Here is a 21262-nt window from a genome sequence, read left to right as displayed (position 1 = left end):
TTACGATATTATTATAAACAACTATTCTCTAGCTAAGCATAAGCAGCAGACGGCTACAGTGAAAGCTCGCAAAGTGAACGGGCAATCAATTTAGAGATAAGGAAATAGATGAATGTAACTATGCCTAAGTAAGGCTCTAAATATTCAATTATAGAGTTCAGGATCTCAAAATGCATCCTGATCTAGTTAATTCAATGCATCAACAATGAAATTCTCAGCCGCAGCCAACTTAACAAGTTTCTATTTCAAGCCGAACCCACATTGGGCGAATAACAGTAACGTCTACATACATGAAGTGAGCTGCGCTTCGTTTCGCTGTTCGTACAGTTCGTTTAGGCGAGCTTTCACTGTACCGTCTGCTGACTCTGGCAGATAGATCTTATTGTAATTGTATATTGAGTGTCTGCCATATGCCAATTTGCCTGCCGAAATCACTAACCGAATAATTAATTCATTTGTATGTTTTGTTGCTTTTCTCTCTCTCTCTCTCTTTCTCTGTCTCTCTATCTGATTTCTACTTCTCGCGATTGCAAATGCGCTCATCAACAACGCCATTAACAACAACAACAACAAAATACTCTGCTACCGCTACCGCTACAACAACAACAACAACGACTCTCCCAACAAAAAAAATGCATATCGAATCGATAACGATAACGATTACAACATCACCACCACCACCACCACTACCACCATCATGATCACCAACCACCAATCAATACATCCAACGATCATACACAGATTTGCAGAATACTGCATTGCCAGATGAAAGAGCGGTCATGACCTACGTATCATCGTACTATCACTGTTTCAGTGGCGCTCAAAAGGTCTGTTATACACTCATACACACACACGCACACACATATATATATATATATACACATAGACCCCACACATCCCCAATTTGCAAGCTACTTACAAAAAGCCTTCTCCGATATCAGTTATCGCTGAGTTATCGATCAGTTTAGAGTACAGCTGAGAGCATTCCATATCGATTCCGTTTCCAGCATTCCAGCTGGCAACGTTTCATTCCATTTCGTGTCATGGCTAAATCCATTATCGCAGCAGTTTGTGCCAGCTAATGGTGTTTCATTCCACGTGTTTCACGTGCACAAACTATCGTTTCATTCCACTCAGACCAGCTCTAATGATATCTACAAACAGATGAAAATCTATTTAGCTGGCTATTTCATTTGAATCTCTGATAAGCGTCAATCATGTTCTATTCCATTCCGTTCCATGCACATTCACGCTTTCCCGCACACACACCGCTCTCTTTCGCTCCCTCTCCCACTCTTTCTCTTTCACATTGACGCCCCACAATGGAATTGAGGCCATCGACAGATCGAATGGAACTTTGCATCCTTTCTACCCTGAAAGCTTTGGAACGCTGCTTGTACCTGCTTTGAATGGGCTTTGATCACTAACGCTCCAATTGGACTTGCCTACATACATACATACATACAAAGCTTGCGCAGTTACGTTTGAATGTCTTGCTGTGTTCGTGCGTGCGCTCGTTCGTTCGTTCGTTCGTTTGTTTTGTTTTGTTTTGCTCTCAATTCATTCTGAGTTGGTATTTCGATCGACACTCAGAGTAATTGGCTGGCGCATCAGGGGTTTAACTAACAGACATTCTTCCAAACTTGACAATCGGCAGGCGGAAACGGCGGCAAATCGTATTTGCAAGGTGCTCAAGGTTAACCAGGAGAATGAACGCCTCATGGAGGAGTACGAGCGTCTGGCTAGCGATGTAAGTGACCTAGATTCGTTTCATTTCGTTCGTTCCTTTCGCTCTAATGATGTTTCTCATCGTTCCGTTTAGCTGCTGGAATGGATTCGCCGCACAATGCCATGGCTGAACTCGCGCCAGGCGGACAACTCGCTGGCCGGCGTACAGAAGAAGCTCGAGGAGTACCGCACGTACCGTCGCAAGCACAAGCCGCCACGTGTTGAGCAGAAGGCAAAACTCGAAACTAACTTTAACACGCTGCAGACGAAACTGCGTCTGTCCAACCGTCCAGCCTACTTGCCCACCGAGGGCAAGACCGTGTCTGATATCTCAAATGCCTGGAAGGGTCTGGAGCTGGCCGAGAAGGCGTTCGAGGAATGGCTACTGGCTGAGACCATGCGCCTCGAGCGTCTCGAACATCTGGCCCAGAAGTTCAAGCATAAGGTACGTACACCAAGCAATTGATCCTGATGGGAAGCTCGTTTATCTTGAGATGCCATTGTGACAGGCCGATGCTCACGAGGACTGGACACGTGGCAAGGAGGAGATGCTGCAGTCCCAGGACTTCCGTCAATGCAAGCTCAACGAGCTGAAGGCCCTCAAGAAGAAGCACGAAGCCTTTGAGTCTGATCTGGCCGCCCACCAGGATCGCGTCGAACAAATTGCCGCCATTGCCCAGGAGCTGAAGTAAGTGCAGCTGTTGCCCCTCGACCAATTTCGCGACAATCCTAACCTACGCCTAATCCAGTGTCACACTGAATCTCTATCAATTTTATATTCAATTATTATCTCAATGCTAACCGCTGGGCAACGCCGCAAAGTGTGAGGTTAGATTCGTTAGATCGTTTCGCCTTTGCGCGACTCATCTCGAGTTAATCATCTGCACTCATATTTAACCATTCAATTCCATGATCATCATCATCATCGTCTTACTTTGAGATTATGATTTCAATATCTTAAAATCGCTTAAATATTTCATGATCATTAGCTCCAATAGAGTCAAATATCAAATAAGATCATGATCAAGATGTATTCCCCGGTAATGATCAATCTCAAGACCAATCTGAGGATTGACTCTAAGCATCAGTCAGTAAGAGAACCAAGAGAATTAGTTTATATAACAATACGATCATCACGACCATCATTCAATATCATTAGCAATGGAATTTAAGTATTTCATGATCATCAACCATCAAAATAGATCAAGGTCAAGTTTTGGTAGATGCATTCTTCAGCCAGCATCAATCTAAAGACCAATCTCAGAATTGAGTCTATCAGTACTAAGACGAGCATAAGAGAATCTCTTGGTTCTCTTTAGTTTATATAATCACCTCGATCATCACGATCATCACGATCATCACGATCATCACACTCATCATTCACGATCATTAGCAATCGAATTTAGACCATTTGGTCTGGTGACTCGACCTCGACTGACGTTCGCTTTGATTCTTGCAGCACTCTGGAGTATCACGATTGCGTGTCGGTGAATGCGCGCTGCCAGCGCATCTGCGATCAGTGGGATCGCCTGGGTGCCCTGACCCAGCGTCGTCGCACCGCTTTGGATGAGGCTGAGCGCATATTGGAGAAGATCGACATCTTGCATTTGGAGTTTGCGAAGCGTGCGGCGCCGTTCAACAACTGGCTGGACGGCACACGCGAGGATCTGGTGGATATGTTCATAGTGCACACTATGGAGGAAATACAGGGCCTGATCCAGGCGCACGATCAGTTCAAGGCGACGCTCGGCGAGGCCGATAAGGAGTTCAATCTGATTGTGAATCTAGTGCGCGAGGTGGAGTCGATTGTCAAGCAGCACCAGATACCCGGCGGCCTGGAGAATCCCTACACGACCCTGACGGCCCACGATATGACACGCAAGTGGACCGATGTCCGCCAGCTGGTGCCACAGCGCGACCAGACGTTGGCCAACGAGCTGCGCAAGCAGCAGAACAACGAGATGCTGCGCCGCCAGTTCGCCGAGAAGGCCAATGTGGTCGGTCCCTGGATCGAGATGCAGATGGATGCCGTGACAGCGATAGGCATGGGTCTGCAGGGCTCCCTCGAGGATCAGCTGCATCGCCTCAAGGAGTACGAGCAGGCCGTGTACGCATATAAGCCGAACATTGAGGAGCTCGAGAAGATCCACCAGGCCGTACAGGAGTCGATGATCTTCGAGAACCGCTACACGAACTATACGATGGAAACGCTGCGCGTCGGCTGGGAGCAGTTGCTCACCTCGATCAATCGCAACATTAACGAGGTGGAGAACCAAATACTGACACGCGACTCCAAGGGCATCAGCCAGGAGCAGTTGAACGAGTTCCGTTCCAGCTTCAATCATTTCGATAAGAATCGCACCGGCCGTCTGACGCCCGAGGAATTCAAATCGTGCCTCGTCTCGCTGGGCTACTCGATTGGCAAGGATCGCCAGGGCGACATGGACTTCCAGCGCATCCTGGCCGTTGTCGATCCCAACAATACAGGCTATGTCCACTTCGATGCCTTCCTCGATTTCATGACCCGCGAGAGCACCGACACCGACACCGCCGAGCAAGTCATTGATTCCTTCAGAATCCTGGCAGCCGACAAGGTGAGCACTGAATATATCCATAATAGTTTACATATATATATATGTATAACACACATCCTTTCCTTTCAGCCATACATATTGCCCGATGAGCTGCGCCGCGAATTGCCACCAGATCAGGCCGAGTACTGCATCCAGCGCATGCCCCCATACAAGGGACCCAATGGAGTGCCCGGCGCCCTGGACTACATGTCGTTCAGCACAGCTCTCTATGGCGAGACCGATTTGTAAACGCACTCGATCATCCACTCTACAAGCACACTCACTCACAAACACACACACACACACGCAGATGCACACACACGAACACCCACACACACACAGAGAGATACACACACACACACAGATGCACTCACTCACTCACACAGAGAGCTCGTCGGGTGGCAATCAAGCCGCAAAAGAAAAAATCATATAATAATTGCTAAATTTTAATAATAATAATATTAATAAACATAGATTTATTATTATGCTACACTCGTAAAGCTTAAAATTCAAGAAAGATGAGAGCAACATTATAATTTTTTTGCAAATTATATATTGTACTTACTATGCATATATATATATACCTACTATATATATATATATATCTCGATATATATCTCATACATTACATTACATACATTACATTACATCCATCTTCTTCAAGCCAATTGTAAAACAGAATGAAAAACAAATGCATATCGAATATCTAAAAGAAAACAAAACAACAAAACATCTAAACCATTATTTTTTGAAATTTATGTTAATAAAACAAACAACAAAAAACCAAAAAAAAAAAAAAAAAACAAAAACAAAACAAAACAAAAACAATCAAAACAAGTTCTATACAGTTGTGGCAAAACAACACGAAAACTGTGGCAGTGGCACAATCGAAAAGAGAGAGATAGATAGATGCACACTGAAAGTAAGAAAGAGAGAGATAGGTTGAGAGGCAGAGAGGGAGGGAGAGAGATACATACGAACAGCACACTAATGAAATTCACTACAAGAGGAGCAAGATCACAATAGAGACAGAGAGAGAGAGAGAGAGAGATGGCACTACATAATACTTGGAGTACAGGCATAAAACATAACACTCTAAACACAAATGAAACAGCCAATAAAGTAAACTATATATATATACATATATACACACATATATGTATATACCTATTTATTCATGTAAAGAAAAACACTCACATTGTATTTATTTATTATATTTTTATTTGCCTTTTAGTATCTCAGTTTTTCAGCATTACAAATTCAACATGAAATATTGGAAAATCTTACATTTTACAAAACCTACGCACACACACAAACAGACTCACATATACGAGCAAGTGAAATAAATAAACTATTTTTGGTGATATTGTGTTTTAATATACAATGTCAATTTCATTTGGAATAGTGCGAACAGGAATTTCAGAAGCTATAACACGAAATGGAATTTCGAAACTATAATTCAAAGTAGGATTTCAAAACTTCAAGTAAAAAATGGAATATTAGAATTAAGAAATCTAGTAGTTTGAATGCGAAATTGCATATCGAAGCTATTATGAAACATGGAGCCATTATGCGAAAGGGGATTTCGAAATAATATAAAGTGGAACTTCCAAATTTTTGAATGTTTAATGACAAATGGAATTTCGTAGCTGTAATGCGATGAAGAATTTCGAATCTATGGCGTGTTAAAACGAAATGCAATTTTAAAATTCCGAAATTTCGATGTAATTATGCGAAAGCGGATTTCGAAACATCGGAATTATAGGAATTTTTGAAGGTTTAATGCGAAATGGAATTTCATAGCAGTAATGCGATAAGGATTTTCGATTCAATGACGTTTTAAAACGCAATCTAATATCGAAATTCAGTAATTTCGATGCGAAACGGAATTTCGAAGTTCAGACATTTCGCAGTTGTAATAAGAAATCGAATTTTGAAACTTCGAAGCAGAATTTCAAAAATTTTTAAGTTTCAAATGCGAATTGGTGCTTTCAAATTTCGATGTGATAATGCGAATTGGAATTTCGGAACCGAGATACTATGAAAATACAAGCGAGCCCTTATAGATTTGTTTTACGATTCAGCAGCTGTAAGCGCCCAGAGGTAGACTATGCTAAAATACATCGAATTTTCACTGGGAATTTGGTTTGGACTAGTTTCTGAAAAGTTCTTGAACTGAAACATAAGCCTAGAAAAAGTTTTTACTCGATTTTTGGCTTTTGTGTTGACATTTGCTGTGCAACAAAAACGCGCAGCTTTCAATTTATTTCAGATAAAAAGAAAATAATTGAAAAATAAAACAGGATTTGTATGTATGTATATACAGAGCAGTATATATAAATAGTATTACTTATAGCATATGGGATTTATTTTGAAAATGTTCCCGCAGCTAATTGGGATCCTTCATTGCTTACAAGTCTATTAAACTGAATTCAACACATAACTAAACGTAGGTATAATTTGTATACGATTTGTATTTCATTAAAGTGCATTAGATGACACAGGCACACACACATACATACTGACACACACACACACGCACTCACACACACACATGCACACGTGAAGGCAGAGTTTGCATCAGTTTTGGTCCATTTGAATGGGTTCGTAGGACCCATGACATTTCGACGCAGCAGTTGGAAAAGTATATATGAATATATTATATATAGTTTCTAGGTCTATTAATAAATATGCATTTACTCTCTTTGCTTTTGCTTTTTGCAGGCTAAACGACAACCGAAATATACTCAACATTCATAATTTGATTTTTGTTTTGTTTTTATATGTTTATAAATACATTTGCAATGTTTTCAACAACAACAATTGAATCTCTCTTATGTATCGTAGAGCTATGCCGTATGTATGTATATATTTACATATACACATAGATATCTATATCTTATACGTAATTTATTTTGTATGCATTCTGAAAGCTTTCAACGTGAGTGCGATTTATTGTTTTTCTTCGCTTTGTTTTGATAATTGATTTGATCGTCCTGTTGCCTTATCGATAAGGGATAGCCGATAACGATAACAAAATACCTATACCCTAGTCTTAGAGAACAAAATGGAAACGGAACAGCAGAAATCGATGTAAATTGCAATGTGTGTTTTTTTTTTTTTTTTAATATATATGTATTTTTTTTGTTTATTGATTATTTGTTGTGGTTGTATTTTGTTGTTTGTGTTTATGTCTGTGTATAAATATTTACAAATAATAATTGAAATGAAACATAAATTAACTTTATACTTATTTATATATGTATGTGTGTGTGTGTGTGTGTGTTTATATACATATATGTTAATATATATGCATGTGTATGTATGTATGTAAAATTGAAAAATAATTTCTATATGTAGCTTGGGTATTCCTTTTTAAAACTCATTTTCTCTTCGTTATGCTGACGCTTTGTAATAACTAAATAATAATAATAAAAAAAAAACTAATCTTAAAATGAAAATTAACTCTAAGTTTTCTTCATAGGTTATGTGTGTGTCAGTGAGTGTGCATGTGCGTATGTATGTATGTGTGTGTTTGTGTTGTTGCTGTGTTATGTTTGTAAAGAAACCAATCGGTGCAGACAGCTTAAGGCAGATTACACAAACAAGAAGCCCCCAAATGAGTTCGTGTTCCCCACAAAAGCGAAACCCAAGCGCAGCTGCTGTGTTTCAGTTTCGGCATTGTTGGGTATATGAGTACATACATATACATATATATATATATAATGCTCATTGAATGGAACACATTTTGGCAACTTTTAGTTTGTGCTCTGCGAAAGCGACCTCACTTCTCTCGCTCGCTCTCTCTCTCTCTGCCTCATTCTCTCCGTTTCTTGTTCTGTCCCTTGCAACTGCTTATCTATATCTATATATAGCCTATATATGTTTAATGAGAGCTATATAGTATTAGTATTATGTATGCTGGATGCTAACAACTAGCAATTTGGTATCTATAATACACGAATGCCCAGTTATTTTTCAACATTTCGCTTACTCTCCTAAATGTGCTCTAAAATCTAATAAAAAAATAGATTATGTATATATATATATATCCATATATATATATAAATAGTAATTATGTATGGTATTTCTGTTCTGATCTATCGTGTAACGATGTTAACTTTGAAGGCTGACTTAAAAAAAAAACACATGGTTAATTCATTAAAACACACACCGTTTAACGTAATACTAAATCCTACCAAGTATATATATATATATATATGTATGCTTAACACATCGTATACATACATATTTATATATATATATATATATATATATATAAATATTGTAACAGCATATTTCCTTTCCTTCATCGTTAAATTCTTCACCTCTCTCCTTCTCTTTCGCATCCATTTGTATAGTTTTCAACTCTAGCTGTATATATGTAAATATATATAGATATATATGTGGTATATACTATACCTAAGCCTAGCCTATCTTTAAGTTTTGTATATTCTCTTTCTTTTCATGTTTCTCTCCTGCTTCCTTTGTGGTTGATTCTTATGGAATACATGCTTAGTCTTAAGCCTAATGAAAAACACCCTGACTCTGATCTCTGATCTGTGATCTAACCTCAGTTTCCTTCGCTCAACTTATCCTAGTATTATATCTTTTAAAATGCATATCCTTCTGCTTCTCCTATGCAAATTAGTTTCTGTTCGATTCGCTTTCCTTCACTGGCAGGATTTTGAGTTCCATCTCTCACGGCAGCCGCTCGCTCAGGCCAATCATCAGTCCTTGTGCCCGCCGGCATCCCCCGCTGATTTGCCACCACCGCCGCCGGCCATGTGCTGCGGAATCACCGTCAATGTTTTGGGTATCTTGGACATGATGACGTTGTCGATGAGCTTCTGCTGCTGCTGCTGTTGCTGCTGCTGCTTCAGGGTGAATGTGATTCCAGTGCCTAAGCCGCCGCCTCCGCCGCCACCGCCGCCGCTGCTGCTCGTTGCAGTCGTCGGCTTCCCTGTCGTATGCGACAGCTTGCTGGCCGCGGCTGCCGCAGCGGCAGCTGCAGCGGCGCCGTTCAATATATACTGATTGGCATCCGGAAAGTTCTTCCACAGCCACGAGCTGTTGCTGTCCAAGCCGCCGGCGCCGCTGTTGTTGCCGGCAGCCGCCGTTGCCGCTGCCAGCGCATTGCTCAGCAGCGGCTGAAAGTTTGAGGAATTTCCTCCAGTGGCATTGCCTCCAGCAGCTCCTCCAGCTCCAGTGGAATTCTGTGGATTGCTCAGCGGCGGCATCGGCTTGGGCGCCAGCCTTGCCAGCCGCAGGGCACTGCCCGTGCCGACTCCTCCCTGCTGCAGCGTGGGCAGCTGCTGGTACTTGTGCTGCTGCTGCTGTTGCTGCAACTGTTGCAGCTGCTGGCGGGCCGTTTGCTGTGCTGTCATTTTACTCATGCCAGCAAAGCTCTGCGATTGCTGCAACGACTGATGCTGCTGCTGCTGCTGTTGGTGTTGTTGTTGCTGCGAGTGCTGCTGCTGCTGCTGTTGGTTGGCCTTCGGCTTGGCGTTCGCCTTGAGCACCTGGTCGCGCAGCAGCTTCTCGCGCCGCAATATGCACATCCGATTGTAGTCAATGATGGAGATTAGGTATGGCTTGCCGCCGGACTGCACCTGCACCTGAGCGGGCAGACGCCGTCCGTCGGCCGTTTGGAAAAGCGTCGGCGATTTGCTGGGCACTTTGTGCTGCTCCTTGAGCGGTATCAGCGTCGGCTTCCAGCTCTTGCTCTCGTGCCGCTCCTGCGGCGTCAACGTGTCCGGCAGCATTATCACACTGGGCCCCGGCCCACCAACTCCACCGCCGGACGATCCGGTGCGCGGCAGCTGCAGCCGCTTCCCGGCCAGCGCCGGCAGCGTCGCCGTGGCAGAGGCGGCGGCGCCACTCGTGCGTCGTCGCTGCAAACTAATCAATTCGGGCGGCGAGCTGAGCAGCTGCGCCACATTCGGCGGCGCTGGCTTTGTCGCTGCCTGCTGTTGTACCATTGTGGGCGTGGCATTGACCAATAGTGGCTTCGACTTGACCTGCTGCTGCTGATGTGGATGCAGGTCGCTGTGGCTCTGGCTGCCGAACTGCTTGTTGGCCAAGTGCTTCTCGCTGGATGCAGCGGGCAGCTTGTGATTGGGCTGCTGTTGCTGCTGTTGTTGTTGTTGTTGTTGCTGTTGGTTGACAAGCGGCACAATCTCCACCGCCTTGTTCATGCCCAGCAGATTGGTCTTCAGTATGCTGCGACTGTTGGACGCACTGGTGGGCACCAGCGGCGGCGCATCCTTCGAGTGCACTGTTTTGCCCGGCGAGTCATCGCCGACGGTAACAATTGGCGTCGCAGTTGCCGCGGAGGCACTGCCACTCGTGCTCTTGGCGCTGTCTTTGGGTCGCGCTATGATTGTCACCGCATTGGAGCTGAGCTGCTTGGTGAGCTTGTCCACGGAGACGTTGCGCAGGTTATCGAGCGGGAGCATTTCGCACTCATCCTCCTTGTCCATGTCCTCGTCCTCGTCATCGTCATCGTTCAGCTCCACCAATGGAATGCCGGGCTCCAGCGGGCCAGAGGACGACTGATCCAAGCCGCTGTGACTGTTGTTGCCAGTTGCCTGAGATGTGGTCAGGGCGCTGGCCAAGACGCTGCCGCTGCCGGCATTGGGCGAACTGGAACTGCTGGCATGATTGGCTGACGGGTTGGCGGCATGCGGCGAGGAGGATGTCGACGACGATGAGGAGGAGGCAGCCACGTTGACGACGGCATCGGCGGGCACTGCATTGCCGCCGGCATTTTGTGCCTTGGCATTGCTTTGCAGGCCACCGCAATGGCCGTGATCGTAGGAATTGAGGCGTTGTCGCACCGTTTGCGTGTAGACGCTGGCATTCGAGGAGGCGTGCGCGGCCAGCACCAGATCTCCATTGCGATAATACTTCTCCAAGAGTATGAGATGGCGCAGGAAGGAGCTCTGATTGCCATATGGCTTCTGTAGCTCCTCCCAGAGGCGGCGCGTCGGCTCATCGTACTGCAGGAAGGTTTGAACGCGCGTCCAGCCCTCGGGCGTGCGCTGGCTGCTGCTGCAGCCAAACGGCACCTTGAACTGCACACCCAGATCCTCCTCGCCGTGAAACAGTTCGCGCATCGAGATGTTCGGATTACCCCGCAGCACATTCGAAATGTCGGCGCCTGCCTTGCCCTTCGCACCCGCAGCCGCACTCGCACTCGCATTGGTATTGGCATTGGTATTCGCATTCGCATTGGAACTTGAATTGGAATTAGAGGATGCGACATCCGCAGTTAGATTCTGCTGGAGTATGGCCTGCAGCTTGGACATTTGCTTGCTGGCGTTGCTCGCATGCCCGACGGGCGTTGTTGAGGAGCTGCTCGAGTTGGAATCGGTGGGGCCGTCATAGTCTACCACCATGGGCAGCTCGCTGGAGGCATCATCACATGCAGCAGTTGGTGCTGTGCCGGCGCCCGTCGCCGTCGCTGCATCCTCCTCATCCACCTCGGAGGCCTCGTTGCTGCCCTCCTGCAGATTGTGGACCTTGAGCAGCCTGCGGAATGGATTTCGATTTATAGAACTTCACTTCAATTCGATTGCAATGTAATTCCTCACCTCTTGCGATAGTTCTTGACAAACTCCGCCTTCTGGGATTTGGTACTGTCCGGCGGTTTCATCAGCAGATTGGCAAAGTACCGGCACAGCTTGCAGACGGCGGTGCCGACGCCCAGCTGCACGGGTATGCCCATCTCGCTGAGCGCCTTCTCCAAGCGATCTGTGTCCTGCTGAGGATTAAAAATTAGTGGGCTGCCGAGCTGTGACCAGTCATCGCTGCTTACCGAGGTAATATGGTACATGTGATTCTTGCCCAGCCGACGCTTGCACAGCACACAGCCCGAGGACTGGATGACCGTGTTGTAGTGCGGCTCACAGAGCCAGACGCTCGAGGTGCCCGGCGGTATCTCGAAGTTGAGAAGGCACTTCTTAACGCTCTTGCGCACGCATTTGCGCCGCAGCGAATGGCTGGCCGCATCAGCACAGTCCTTGACGGCGCACGCACGCTGCGCCGCCGATCCAGAGCCGGAGACGCCGCCGGCGCCGGCTGAAGTCGAGGCAAACTCTGCATCGTTCGCGTCGCCGGCAAAATGCTTATCCATGCTGTTGCTGTTGCTGTTGCCGTTGCCATTGCCGCCGCCAGACGCGTTGCCCGTCTCCAGGTGGCCGGGCGCGGAGAGGCGCTTCTTGTATGAGGGCGCATTGGCACGCCGGTCCACATGGCGGAAACAGGCGTCGCACAGGCAGTTGTCCACAGTCAGCTTCTCCTCATCTGCAACGCAAACTGAATGAGTAAATGGCCACAATGGCAGCAAGCCCTCGGATGCCACCTACTTGCGAGTATCTTCTGCTGACGCTCCACAGACTTGATCTGGCCCACGTGGCAGGGCGTATCGTACAGTCCGAATTTGCCGCTGCAATAGTAGCACTGATCCTCACACAGGCGGCCGGGATGGAACTTAAACGAGGACGCCTTCTCCGGTATCAGAATCTTCTCCTTCTCATCCTTCTTCACCATCTGATAGAAGCCGTGCTCCAGCTGACCGCCCTGACCCTCCGAGTGCGATGAATCTGTGTGCACAAAACGTATTTACATATAGATGTGAACGGATTTTATAGATGTTATAGAAAGCTCAATTAAATAAAAAGTTTAATTAGTTACAGCCAATATCAGCCAGCAATTGAAAAGCGCCGATTGGTAGTGGCCCAACTGGGCTGATTAATACTGATTAAGTAATGCTCTGGTATGGGAAGAGTGGCAACTATTTCCAGTTACGTTAGTCACTGCTAAACCCTCGAGTGAAGGGAACAGAAGAGCTGAAATTGGCCATTGTATAAATAGCTAATGCAGATTAGACTATATTTAGATCTGATTAATAGGGAGTTAATCGAAGGCAATTGAAAATTAGCTAATAGAGACTAACACTAGATCAACTATTAGGCAATGACAAATTAACTAATAGAGACAAATTAACTACAGTCTAGTCTAGTCTCTCTATTTGGTAGATCTGATTAACAGGGTATCAAAGCGAAAGCAATGCTGAATTAGCTAATAAAGGCGATGCTAGAGTTGCATCTATGTCTAGTCTAACTAATGGAGACTAGTCTATAGTTTGACTATATTTTGTAGATCTGATTAATAGGATGGCTGAGACCAATAGAGACTTATATCAAGTTTAACTAAGCTATATTTGTACATAGTTTGTAGATCTGATTATCACTAATAGAGACTAGACTTAGATCAGCTATAAGGCAATGCCGCATTAACTAATAGAGTCTATGTTTGGTATATCTGATTTATAGGGTATATCAAAGCAAAGGCAATGCCAAATCAGACTTAGACCTATGTAAAGTCTTAAGACTAATCCTCAAGTTATTAATAGACACTAGACAATAGTTGGATCTGATTTATGGGGCATCAATTGAAGGCAAACAAAAACAAAAACAAAAACAAAATCGAAAACAATAACAAATGCAACACTCAAACAAACGCTCGGCCACCAACCCAGGCAATTCTTGGAGGACGCATTGTTGTGCTGTTGGTGTTGTTGTTTTGCTGTTTGTTGTTGCTTTTGCTGCTGATGCTGCTGCTGTTGCTGCGGCTGCTGATTGTTATTGTGGTTGTTAAATCGGTTAGTTGTCTTGCGTCCCGCGTTACCCGCATTATTCAAATTGTTTCGATTGCCCGCACCTTCGTTCTGCAAATGAAAAGAAATTTTGGAAGGGATTAGCCAATGATCTGAAGCTCCACAGCTCCGCTAGCCGACTCACCTCATTCTGTATGGTGTAGTAGGAGTCCTCGGCGTGGGCTCCGTGCTGATCGGCCGCACGATCGGTGGCGCCATGGCCGCGTGCGCGTCCCTTTTGGAATGTCATCTTGAGCGACTGGCGACGGACGCCGTGCGCCGAGCTGCTCACATTGCCGGCGATGCCGCCTTTGCGTGTGGCGCTGCCCATGTTGCCGCTGCCGCTTCCGCTGCTGCCTGAAGCTGCTGTGCCGCTTGTGGCAATGCCTCCAGCCGGACAGATGGCCGCGCCGTGCACCACAGTGCCAGTTGGCACACCAGTGGCGCCGCCTGCACCGCCATTGCTGTTGCGGTTCAGCTTGATGACGGTCTTCAGGGTGCCGCTCGACTCGATGTGCGATGCACTGCCTCCCTTGCCCGCCGATCGCTTGCCGCTCTGCTGATGCTGATGCTGGTGGGGATGCACGGCACGGGTGTGCGTGTGTATGAATTCCTGGCGCACCTGCTCGGCGGCCTGGTGCGTGAGCAAGCCAAGGTGCTGCAGGTGCCGCTCCTTTTCGCGGCGCAGCTCGTCGTCGCTGTCCAGCGACAGCTTCAGCTTGCCATTGGCCTCCGCTTTGGGCAACTGCTGCTTCTGTTCAGCGGCGACGGCGGCCAACGGCTTCTCCTCATCCAACTCGGGTAGCTGCTCCTGCTCCAGCTTGGTGCCCGCGTCCACTTTCAGGGCCAGCTCCATGTCCATCACGGACTCCGGACTGACTGGCGCGGCGACAGCAATCGCATCTGTTGTCGCCGTGGACACGTTCTCCTTGTTCTCCTCGGGATACTCGTCGCAGTCCTCGCCGGTCAGGCATTGCATATCGGTGTCGGCATCCGCTACAGCATTCACTTCCGCTTCCTGCTCCTCGGTCAGAGGCTCAACATCCAATGCAACCAGCATTTCTCTCGTCAATTTTTTCTTGGATGGCTCTGGCGACGACTCCATCTCAGACTCCAGCTCCGGCTCCGGTGTAGCATCAGACTCCCTATTGGACGCCATCAGGTGCTCCTTGTCCTGCTCTTGATTGTGCTTGCTGGCGCTTAGCGCGTTGCCGCTGGCATCGACGACGCCCTCCTTGGCCAGCTGCTCCATAATCTCGCTTTCAAAGTCATCTACATCGTTCGCAGCTTTCGCCGGCAGCTCATCCTCTTTGGCCTCGCCATTCAGCTCGCTCGGCAAGCTTTTAGCTTCAGTTGCAGCTTCTACCGCGGCTTTCGGCTCGGCTATCTTTGCCGCCTTCTGCGTCTCCAGATCCGTGTCATCGCTCTCGTCCACGCGCAACTCATCCATGGTCGTTGTGCTGGACTCATTCAGTTTATCGTCCAGTTCAGAGTCCGGTTCCAGCTCAAGCGCAGACCCCTCCGCCGGGACCGGCTCCTCGTCAGCCGTGGAGGGCACAGCAACAACTGTTGTTGCTGTCGGCGTCTCTGTCTCGCTTGCAATTTGGACAATCTCGCCCAGCTCGGGATCCTTCTCGATGCCCAGATTGTTGGCCAGGAACTCGGGTTTCTTATAGAACTGCTTAACGCTAATCGCGCTAACGCCTTCGCTTATCAGTTCGGGACTCAAGGACGGCGCCTTACCATCCTCCATCAGCTCGGCTTCGGCTTCGGCTTCGGCTTCAGCCTCGGGCGCTTTCTCTGTCTTTTGCCGTGAGTCCTCCGCAGCTGGCTCGATGTCCACGGTCAGCGGCTCAATGCCATTGGCCGCAGCAGCAGATGTGGATGCAGCCACTTCGGATTCTGTCTCCATGCTCTTCACATCGAGCGTCTCCTCGAAATCGTTCACGACTTTCTCCTGCTTGATGTCTTCGACTGCCAGCAAATGCTCGTCCATGGACATCGATGTCAGACTGTCCTTGGAGTCCTCGTCGCCAGCTGTGCCGCTCGTCGTGCTGGCGGCCAGCGAACTGGAACTAACCGATGCGGCCTTGACGGCCAGCAGACTGCGAGTCGCAGAGCCCACGCGCCGTCGCTTGGGCGGCGCTGGCTCCGTGGGCGCCGACGTCGGAGTATTCGCGGTTCCGCCAACTGCCAGCAGACCCGGTGAGCCCGCCTTGCTGTTGCGCGTGGCACGCGTGCTGGCTGCAGATGTGACGGGCGTGACCTTCGTCTGCGGCCTGCCACGTCCGCGTCGATTTCCCGATTGTGTTGCGGGCGTGGGTATGGGCGTGGGCGTTGGCGTCGCAGTGGGCGTGGCAGCGGGCGATTGAGAGCTCTGAGCAGAAGGTTCCTCACCGTCCGGTGGCTCCACCTTGATGGTCAACGTGGCCTTGGCCTCATCTGCAGCATCCTGTTCTTCCTCTTCTACCTTGACCTCGACCTTGGCGTACTTGAGACCCAGTTCGGCGTCATCGTCCGAGCGCTTCCGCTTGAGCACCTGGTGCTGCTGTTGCTCCTTGGGCTCCGGCGGAGCGGGCTTTTTTCGACGACCGCGCGCCGGCAGCGCTGGCTCATTGTTGACCGTCGATGATTGTCGGCGATTGCGGGTGACCCGTGTGTTGTTGTTGTTGCTGCTGTTATTGTTGTTGTTGGCCAACGCCAGCTCCTGGGCGTGCGCTTTGCGTGTAACGCGGTTGCACGTATTTGATGCTGTGGCTATCGCTGCGGCTGCTGCAGTTGTTGTAGGCGTGGGTGTGGTTTCTTTCTCTTTCTCCTTCTCCTTCTCCTTCTCTTTACAGTCCTTGGTGTCCTTCTCCTTATCCCTATCGCTTGGCTTTGCATTGGCATTGGCATTGTCTTTTGTGTCTTTTGATTCCTTCGGCTCGTTGGCCGCATCCTGCTCGAGCATGTCAATGGCGTCGCTGGATTCCTCCTCCTTGACCAGCAGCTCCTCCGCTGGCTTAGCGGCTGCTTCTTTGGCTTCTTTTAGCTCTTTGATCGACTTGCGGGAGCGTTGCAGCTGCACATTACCTTTGTGGCTGCTGCTGCTGCCACTGGGCAGCTCATCGCTATCGCTGCCGATCGGCGTCAGCCCAGAGTCAGTGGCGTCGCGTGCCTCCCGCTTGGATGTGGGCGACGAGTTGAACAGCAGCAGCGGCGACGAGTGCCGTGTAAAGCGCACACTCTTTGCTGCCAGTGCCTCGGAGTAGGTTCTGCGCGGAGTGCCGCATTCCGTTATCAGAGGCGAAGGTTCGTCTGATCGATCTGGTGTTCCGCTTTCAGAACTTGGTTCCTTGTCCGTGTACTGTTCAGCATCAGCTGTATCTTCACTGAGTGCTGCTGCAGCTATTGATGTGACTCCTGCTGTGGCTGCTGCTGCCGCTGCACCATCCTCGCCCTGTGCCACGTCTACCTCAACTGTTGGCGATGCATTATTATTATCCGCCTTTGCCCCTGCTGCTGACACTGGCTTACGCGCCGACATCCTCGAGCGGTCACTGGGCAATGCTGGTGACGCTGCAGTCGATGATGTCGACGCTCCTATTTTGACGACGCTTGAGCTTCGTTGCTAGCCGGCTGCTCCACCAGATCCAGCTGCAGCTGCTGCTGCTGTTCCTGCTCAGCCCGAATCTTGAATCTCTCTAGCTGCACTTTAACACACTTTAAGTCGTTGTGATTTGGTCCCATTTGTTGACTACCTGTGAAATATTGTTAATTATATTTACATTTAAATAAATATATATACATATATACATTAATTAATTACACACTAGAAACGAAACGTTGATTGAATATCAGTTACTTTCTCAATTTACAGTTAATATTACAAATATTGCACATACGCCATGTTGACGTTATAAAAGATCTCAAACCCGATAGGCAACAGGCAGCAGGAACAGGAAAGGGAAACGTGTTAAGAGCTGTGTTAGAATTGCAAAATATTTATATGCACACACACTCGCGCACACACACACACATACACATACACATACAGATCGCAATTACACCCCGTCAACATTTGATGCCCCTCCTTCACAAATGGCAGCCAAAAAGCAAAACGAGTTTGAAAGCAATAACTACAACAATAGCAGCAGCAGCTGGGGCCGCCTGAAAAAAAAAAAAAAAAAAAAAAAAAAAACTAACATTACGAGCTACTGAGAGCGCGGAGTATACAGGCATTCAAATTGTGAGCGCAACAAATTCATTCGCAGAAAGCGAATTTGGAGCGTCGCTGTCAACACCAACTGAGGCCAGCGTATATTGCCAACAATTACAGTACACATAAAAAAAAAACACACACACACACACACTTACACATAAACACAAAATAATAGATTTAAAAAAATAAATAAAGTAAAAGAAACACGATAAGCATTCAGGCTGCTGATCCTGTCACTTTATTGGACGCATTAAGCGCAGCGACGACGCGCGTGTGAGATGATAGGCGCCATTTTTTTTGCGTTGCCTGCCAATAGAGAGCAGCACAGAGCGCACTGAGCGAGAGAGTAAATTGGTTGGTTTGTCAAATTGTTGTTGGCAATATGCATGCACCGCACAGTTGGGCGCTCTGTTTTTCATTTGCAGCGAAAATCTCGAGCACGTAAAACACGACCTTCGCCAGGCCTGTGCAATTCTTGGGCTGCATTTGTATAAGCATAGCACCAGCAGCATAAATACAGGAGAAAATCTGCCTCCATTTCCCACTTCCACTTACACAAATACTGAGCACAAAACGGATTTAACGTCACTCTCGCACAAACACACTCACATTTAGTGGGAACGATGTTCACAATCTCACGTACACTAACGCAGCAGTGCGCTCTTCATCGTAAAATGACAAGCCGAAGCCGCCACCACCCTCTGCAACGAAGGCGGTGGAAGTTGAAACAGAAATGACAGCGACAACAAATAGCGAATAAAGGAAACAAAAGCAAATCGCAAATAACAAAATCAAAATGAAGTGTACATATTAACGAACAACAACTATTCACGCATACATACCAAGTGTATGCAAAAAATAAACAGAATTAAAAGAATTGAGCCTTAATGCAGTAGTAAACACACTTATAAGCACACGGGCACGTATCCGCAGCGGTCCCGGGCATTCGGCCCTCTCTAAGTTATTTCATACTCTTCCGTTTTTTCGATTGTCAAATTTCCGACTCTTACTTTTAATTGCGTTGAAAAAAAAAAAACAATTATAACAAAAATAAAAAACAGCCGTTTAAGTTTGTTTAAAATGTTTGTCCGATCAAATCTGGCTTCTAGTTGTATGCTGTTGCACAGCGTTGCCGCACGCAGAGATGTAGGGGTAAAAATATCGATAGGGTGAAGAGTATCGTTCACTACATCGATATCTGAATTTGGACCGTTTCGATGTTTTATGGCTGCGGAAATTGCTACATTTGCAAATATGAAATCAAATTCGAGCGGATCACTGACAGGCAATCTGCAACCAGTGAGAAAACTTATATGCCTAACTTTATATTGGGTACGTCATGGAAGGATTTAAATTTTTAGTTCTTATGAGCAACGCACGTGCTGTGGTCGCAATCGGGCAGAACTGGATCACGGCTAGATCAAGTGAGAAAATGGCCAAGGAGGTGTAGCTGTCAGACAATGCCAATTGCTAGAAAGTAACATATTTAATATTGATTTATTTACTACAAATTTATAAGCGTAATTTATAAGACACAAACGAAGGACTAGCGATCGTAACAGAATGTAAACAAATAATTTGCAAAAATTGGCAACATTGTTGATCAATTTGTCTTTTTTCTTTTCCGCTGAAAGTTTACAATTTAAGGATTTACTTTTACAACATTTGGTCACACTGAAGCCACAAATTTGCGCGTTTTGAGAAATTTTGAATTAGAACAAAATTCTTTAATTATTCGTTGGGCGACATTATGTTTAAGAGATTGTAAATTTATTACAAATTCAAAATCAAGAAACGCGCTTAGATGTTGTTTGAGCCGGAAGGCTAAACCTGCTTGCAGGTGGCCGGGTTACGCAGCTGCACAGAAGATTCACCTGCCACAGATGAAGAGCAACATTTGAAAAGGGTACACCAGTTGATTTACTTGTTAGGTCGTTGGTGATAAATAAATTGGCAAATTAAATTAAGCTGATAGGATTGATTTGATATATTTTGGCAATTTGTTTTGGCTTTCTGGCAGTTTATATGATTTTTGAATTTTCTTTTTAATTATGCATGGGAGCATTTTTGTTTGCGAATGATTTGCCATATACGCATACTTGCGAAGATTTCGATGTATGTGTGCATGTACATAAACAGCTCTCGCACGCACACCCGAGCAACACATGCACACACATTCAGACACCAACATACACAGCGGGCACATAGCCACAACGACGATACTTACTTAATTCTCTTTTTTCAGAGTCGCCGTCGCATCATTTGCGAATTTTCCGCATTTATTGTTATTCAATTGTACCGAAATCAATCCGCAATCGTTAATAAATTCAAAGTCGGTGGAAACGCGGTCAGTTTGATATACAAATGTACGAAAAAACTGCACAATCCAAAGCAGAGAAAAACAAAAAAAAAATAATAATAATAAAATAAAATGCAGAACCCGAACCGACAGAGTTGTGAACGCAAACACGGTACGAAGTGAAATAACAAGGCAAAATGGCAGCGCACAACACGCCAAAGAGAGCGAGAGCGAACAAGAGAACAAGAGAGCGTCGTCAAAGCGGCGAAATATGTATTCGCCGCTGACTCTGACTCGACCACATGTAAGTGCTATCTCTGAGATACTTTTATACCCTACAAACTAGCCCCGACTTGAAAGCGAATAATATATACTTTTAAAGGATATAAACTGATTATTTTCCCACTATTTTAGTAATTAATCATCCAAAGAGCTGGAGAATTTAATAATATCGATATATATCGTATGACAGTTGTTACTAATAACATAACATTTATGGAACATGCCTCAGACGCACACACATACGTACGCCTATATTCTCACACCGGCTAGCCGTTTTTGACAGCAGATTTAAAAACTTTTGACAACTTACTGTAAATGTAGGGCACGCACAAGTCGCTGTGAGCTCGAAAATTGTCTACTTACTTGTTTTGTGTTCTGCTGCGTTGCTGGTTTTGGCCTGCTGCACGACATCGACTGCAAGGACTACAGTTAAGAGCAAACGCTTCGTTTTCGGCTGGGGGTAGCAATAAAACTAAAACTAAGACTTTCAAGAAACTTATGGCACATATTCAAGCATA

The 21262-nt window shown here is 46.4% G+C and overlaps 2 protein-coding genes across 27 annotated transcripts in view; one reads left to right on the top strand and one right to left on the bottom strand.

Annotated features, from left to right (window-relative positions):
• The window catches only part of Actn (alpha actinin), a 20268-nt gene extending 15142 nt beyond the window's left edge, over positions 1-5126 (top strand). For 19 of the 20 annotated variants that reach the window (XM_089473396.1, XM_018014225.2, XM_089473388.1 and 16 more), the window contains exons 6-10: positions 1658-1750; positions 1823-2173; positions 2238-2416; positions 3188-4322; positions 4392-5126. In XM_089473396.1, the coding sequence (XP_089329522.1) occupies positions 1658-1750; positions 1823-2173; positions 2238-2416; positions 3188-4322; positions 4392-4550 (1917 nt within the window). In that variant the 3' untranslated portion in view covers positions 4551-5126. Of the gene's footprint in view, positions 1-741; positions 828-1657; positions 1751-1822; positions 2174-2237; positions 2417-3187; positions 4323-4391 lie in introns of all 20 variants that reach the window. The other variant, XM_089473399.1, reaches the window with a different exon arrangement.
• On the bottom strand, positions 4849-21262 carry east (enhanced adult sensory threshold). 7 transcript variants are annotated; one of them, XM_089473376.1, is made up of 7 exons: positions 21108-21262; positions 14108-17702; positions 13842-14034; positions 12671-12907; positions 12121-12608; positions 11897-12066; positions 4849-11834 (listed from the first exon to the last, which is right to left on the bottom strand). In XM_089473376.1, exons 2-7 carry the CDS (start codon positions 17486-17488, stop codon positions 9032-9034), a joined length of 7272 nt encoding a protein of 2423 aa, XP_089329502.1. In that variant the 5' UTR covers positions 17489-17702; positions 21108-21262; the 3' UTR covers positions 4849-9031. The 7 variants fall into 7 exon arrangements, with proteins under 7 accessions (XP_089329502.1, XP_089329501.1, XP_089329500.1 ...); XM_089473375.1 differs by lacking the exon at positions 21108-21262 and adding an exon at positions 19174-19308; XM_089473374.1 differs by lacking the exon at positions 21108-21262 and adding an exon at positions 19069-19225.

Source organism: Drosophila arizonae, chromosome X, assembly GCF_054131065.1.
Source record: "Drosophila arizonae isolate 15081-1271.41 chromosome X, UAZ_ARI_1.0, whole genome shotgun sequence".
Lineage (NCBI taxonomy): Eukaryota > Metazoa > Arthropoda > Insecta > Diptera > Drosophilidae > Drosophila > Drosophila arizonae.
This window is presented reverse-complemented; position numbering and strand designations above follow the sequence as displayed.

Excerpts from the sequence above, each read along its gene's own strand:
- east (XM_089473376.1), bottom strand. The coding sequence starts at position 17,488 with ATGTCGGCGCGTAAGCCAGTGTCAGCAGCAGGGGCAAAGGCGGATAAT. Across the intron at positions 14,035-14,107 it reads ACTACACCATACAGAATGAG|AACGAAGGTGCGGGCAATCG; the intron begins GTGAGTCGGCTA and ends TTTCATTTGCAG. Across the intron at positions 12,067-12,120 it reads ACATGTACCATATTACCTCG|CAGGACACAGATCGCTTGGA; the intron begins GTAAGCAGCGAT and ends TTTAATCCTCAG.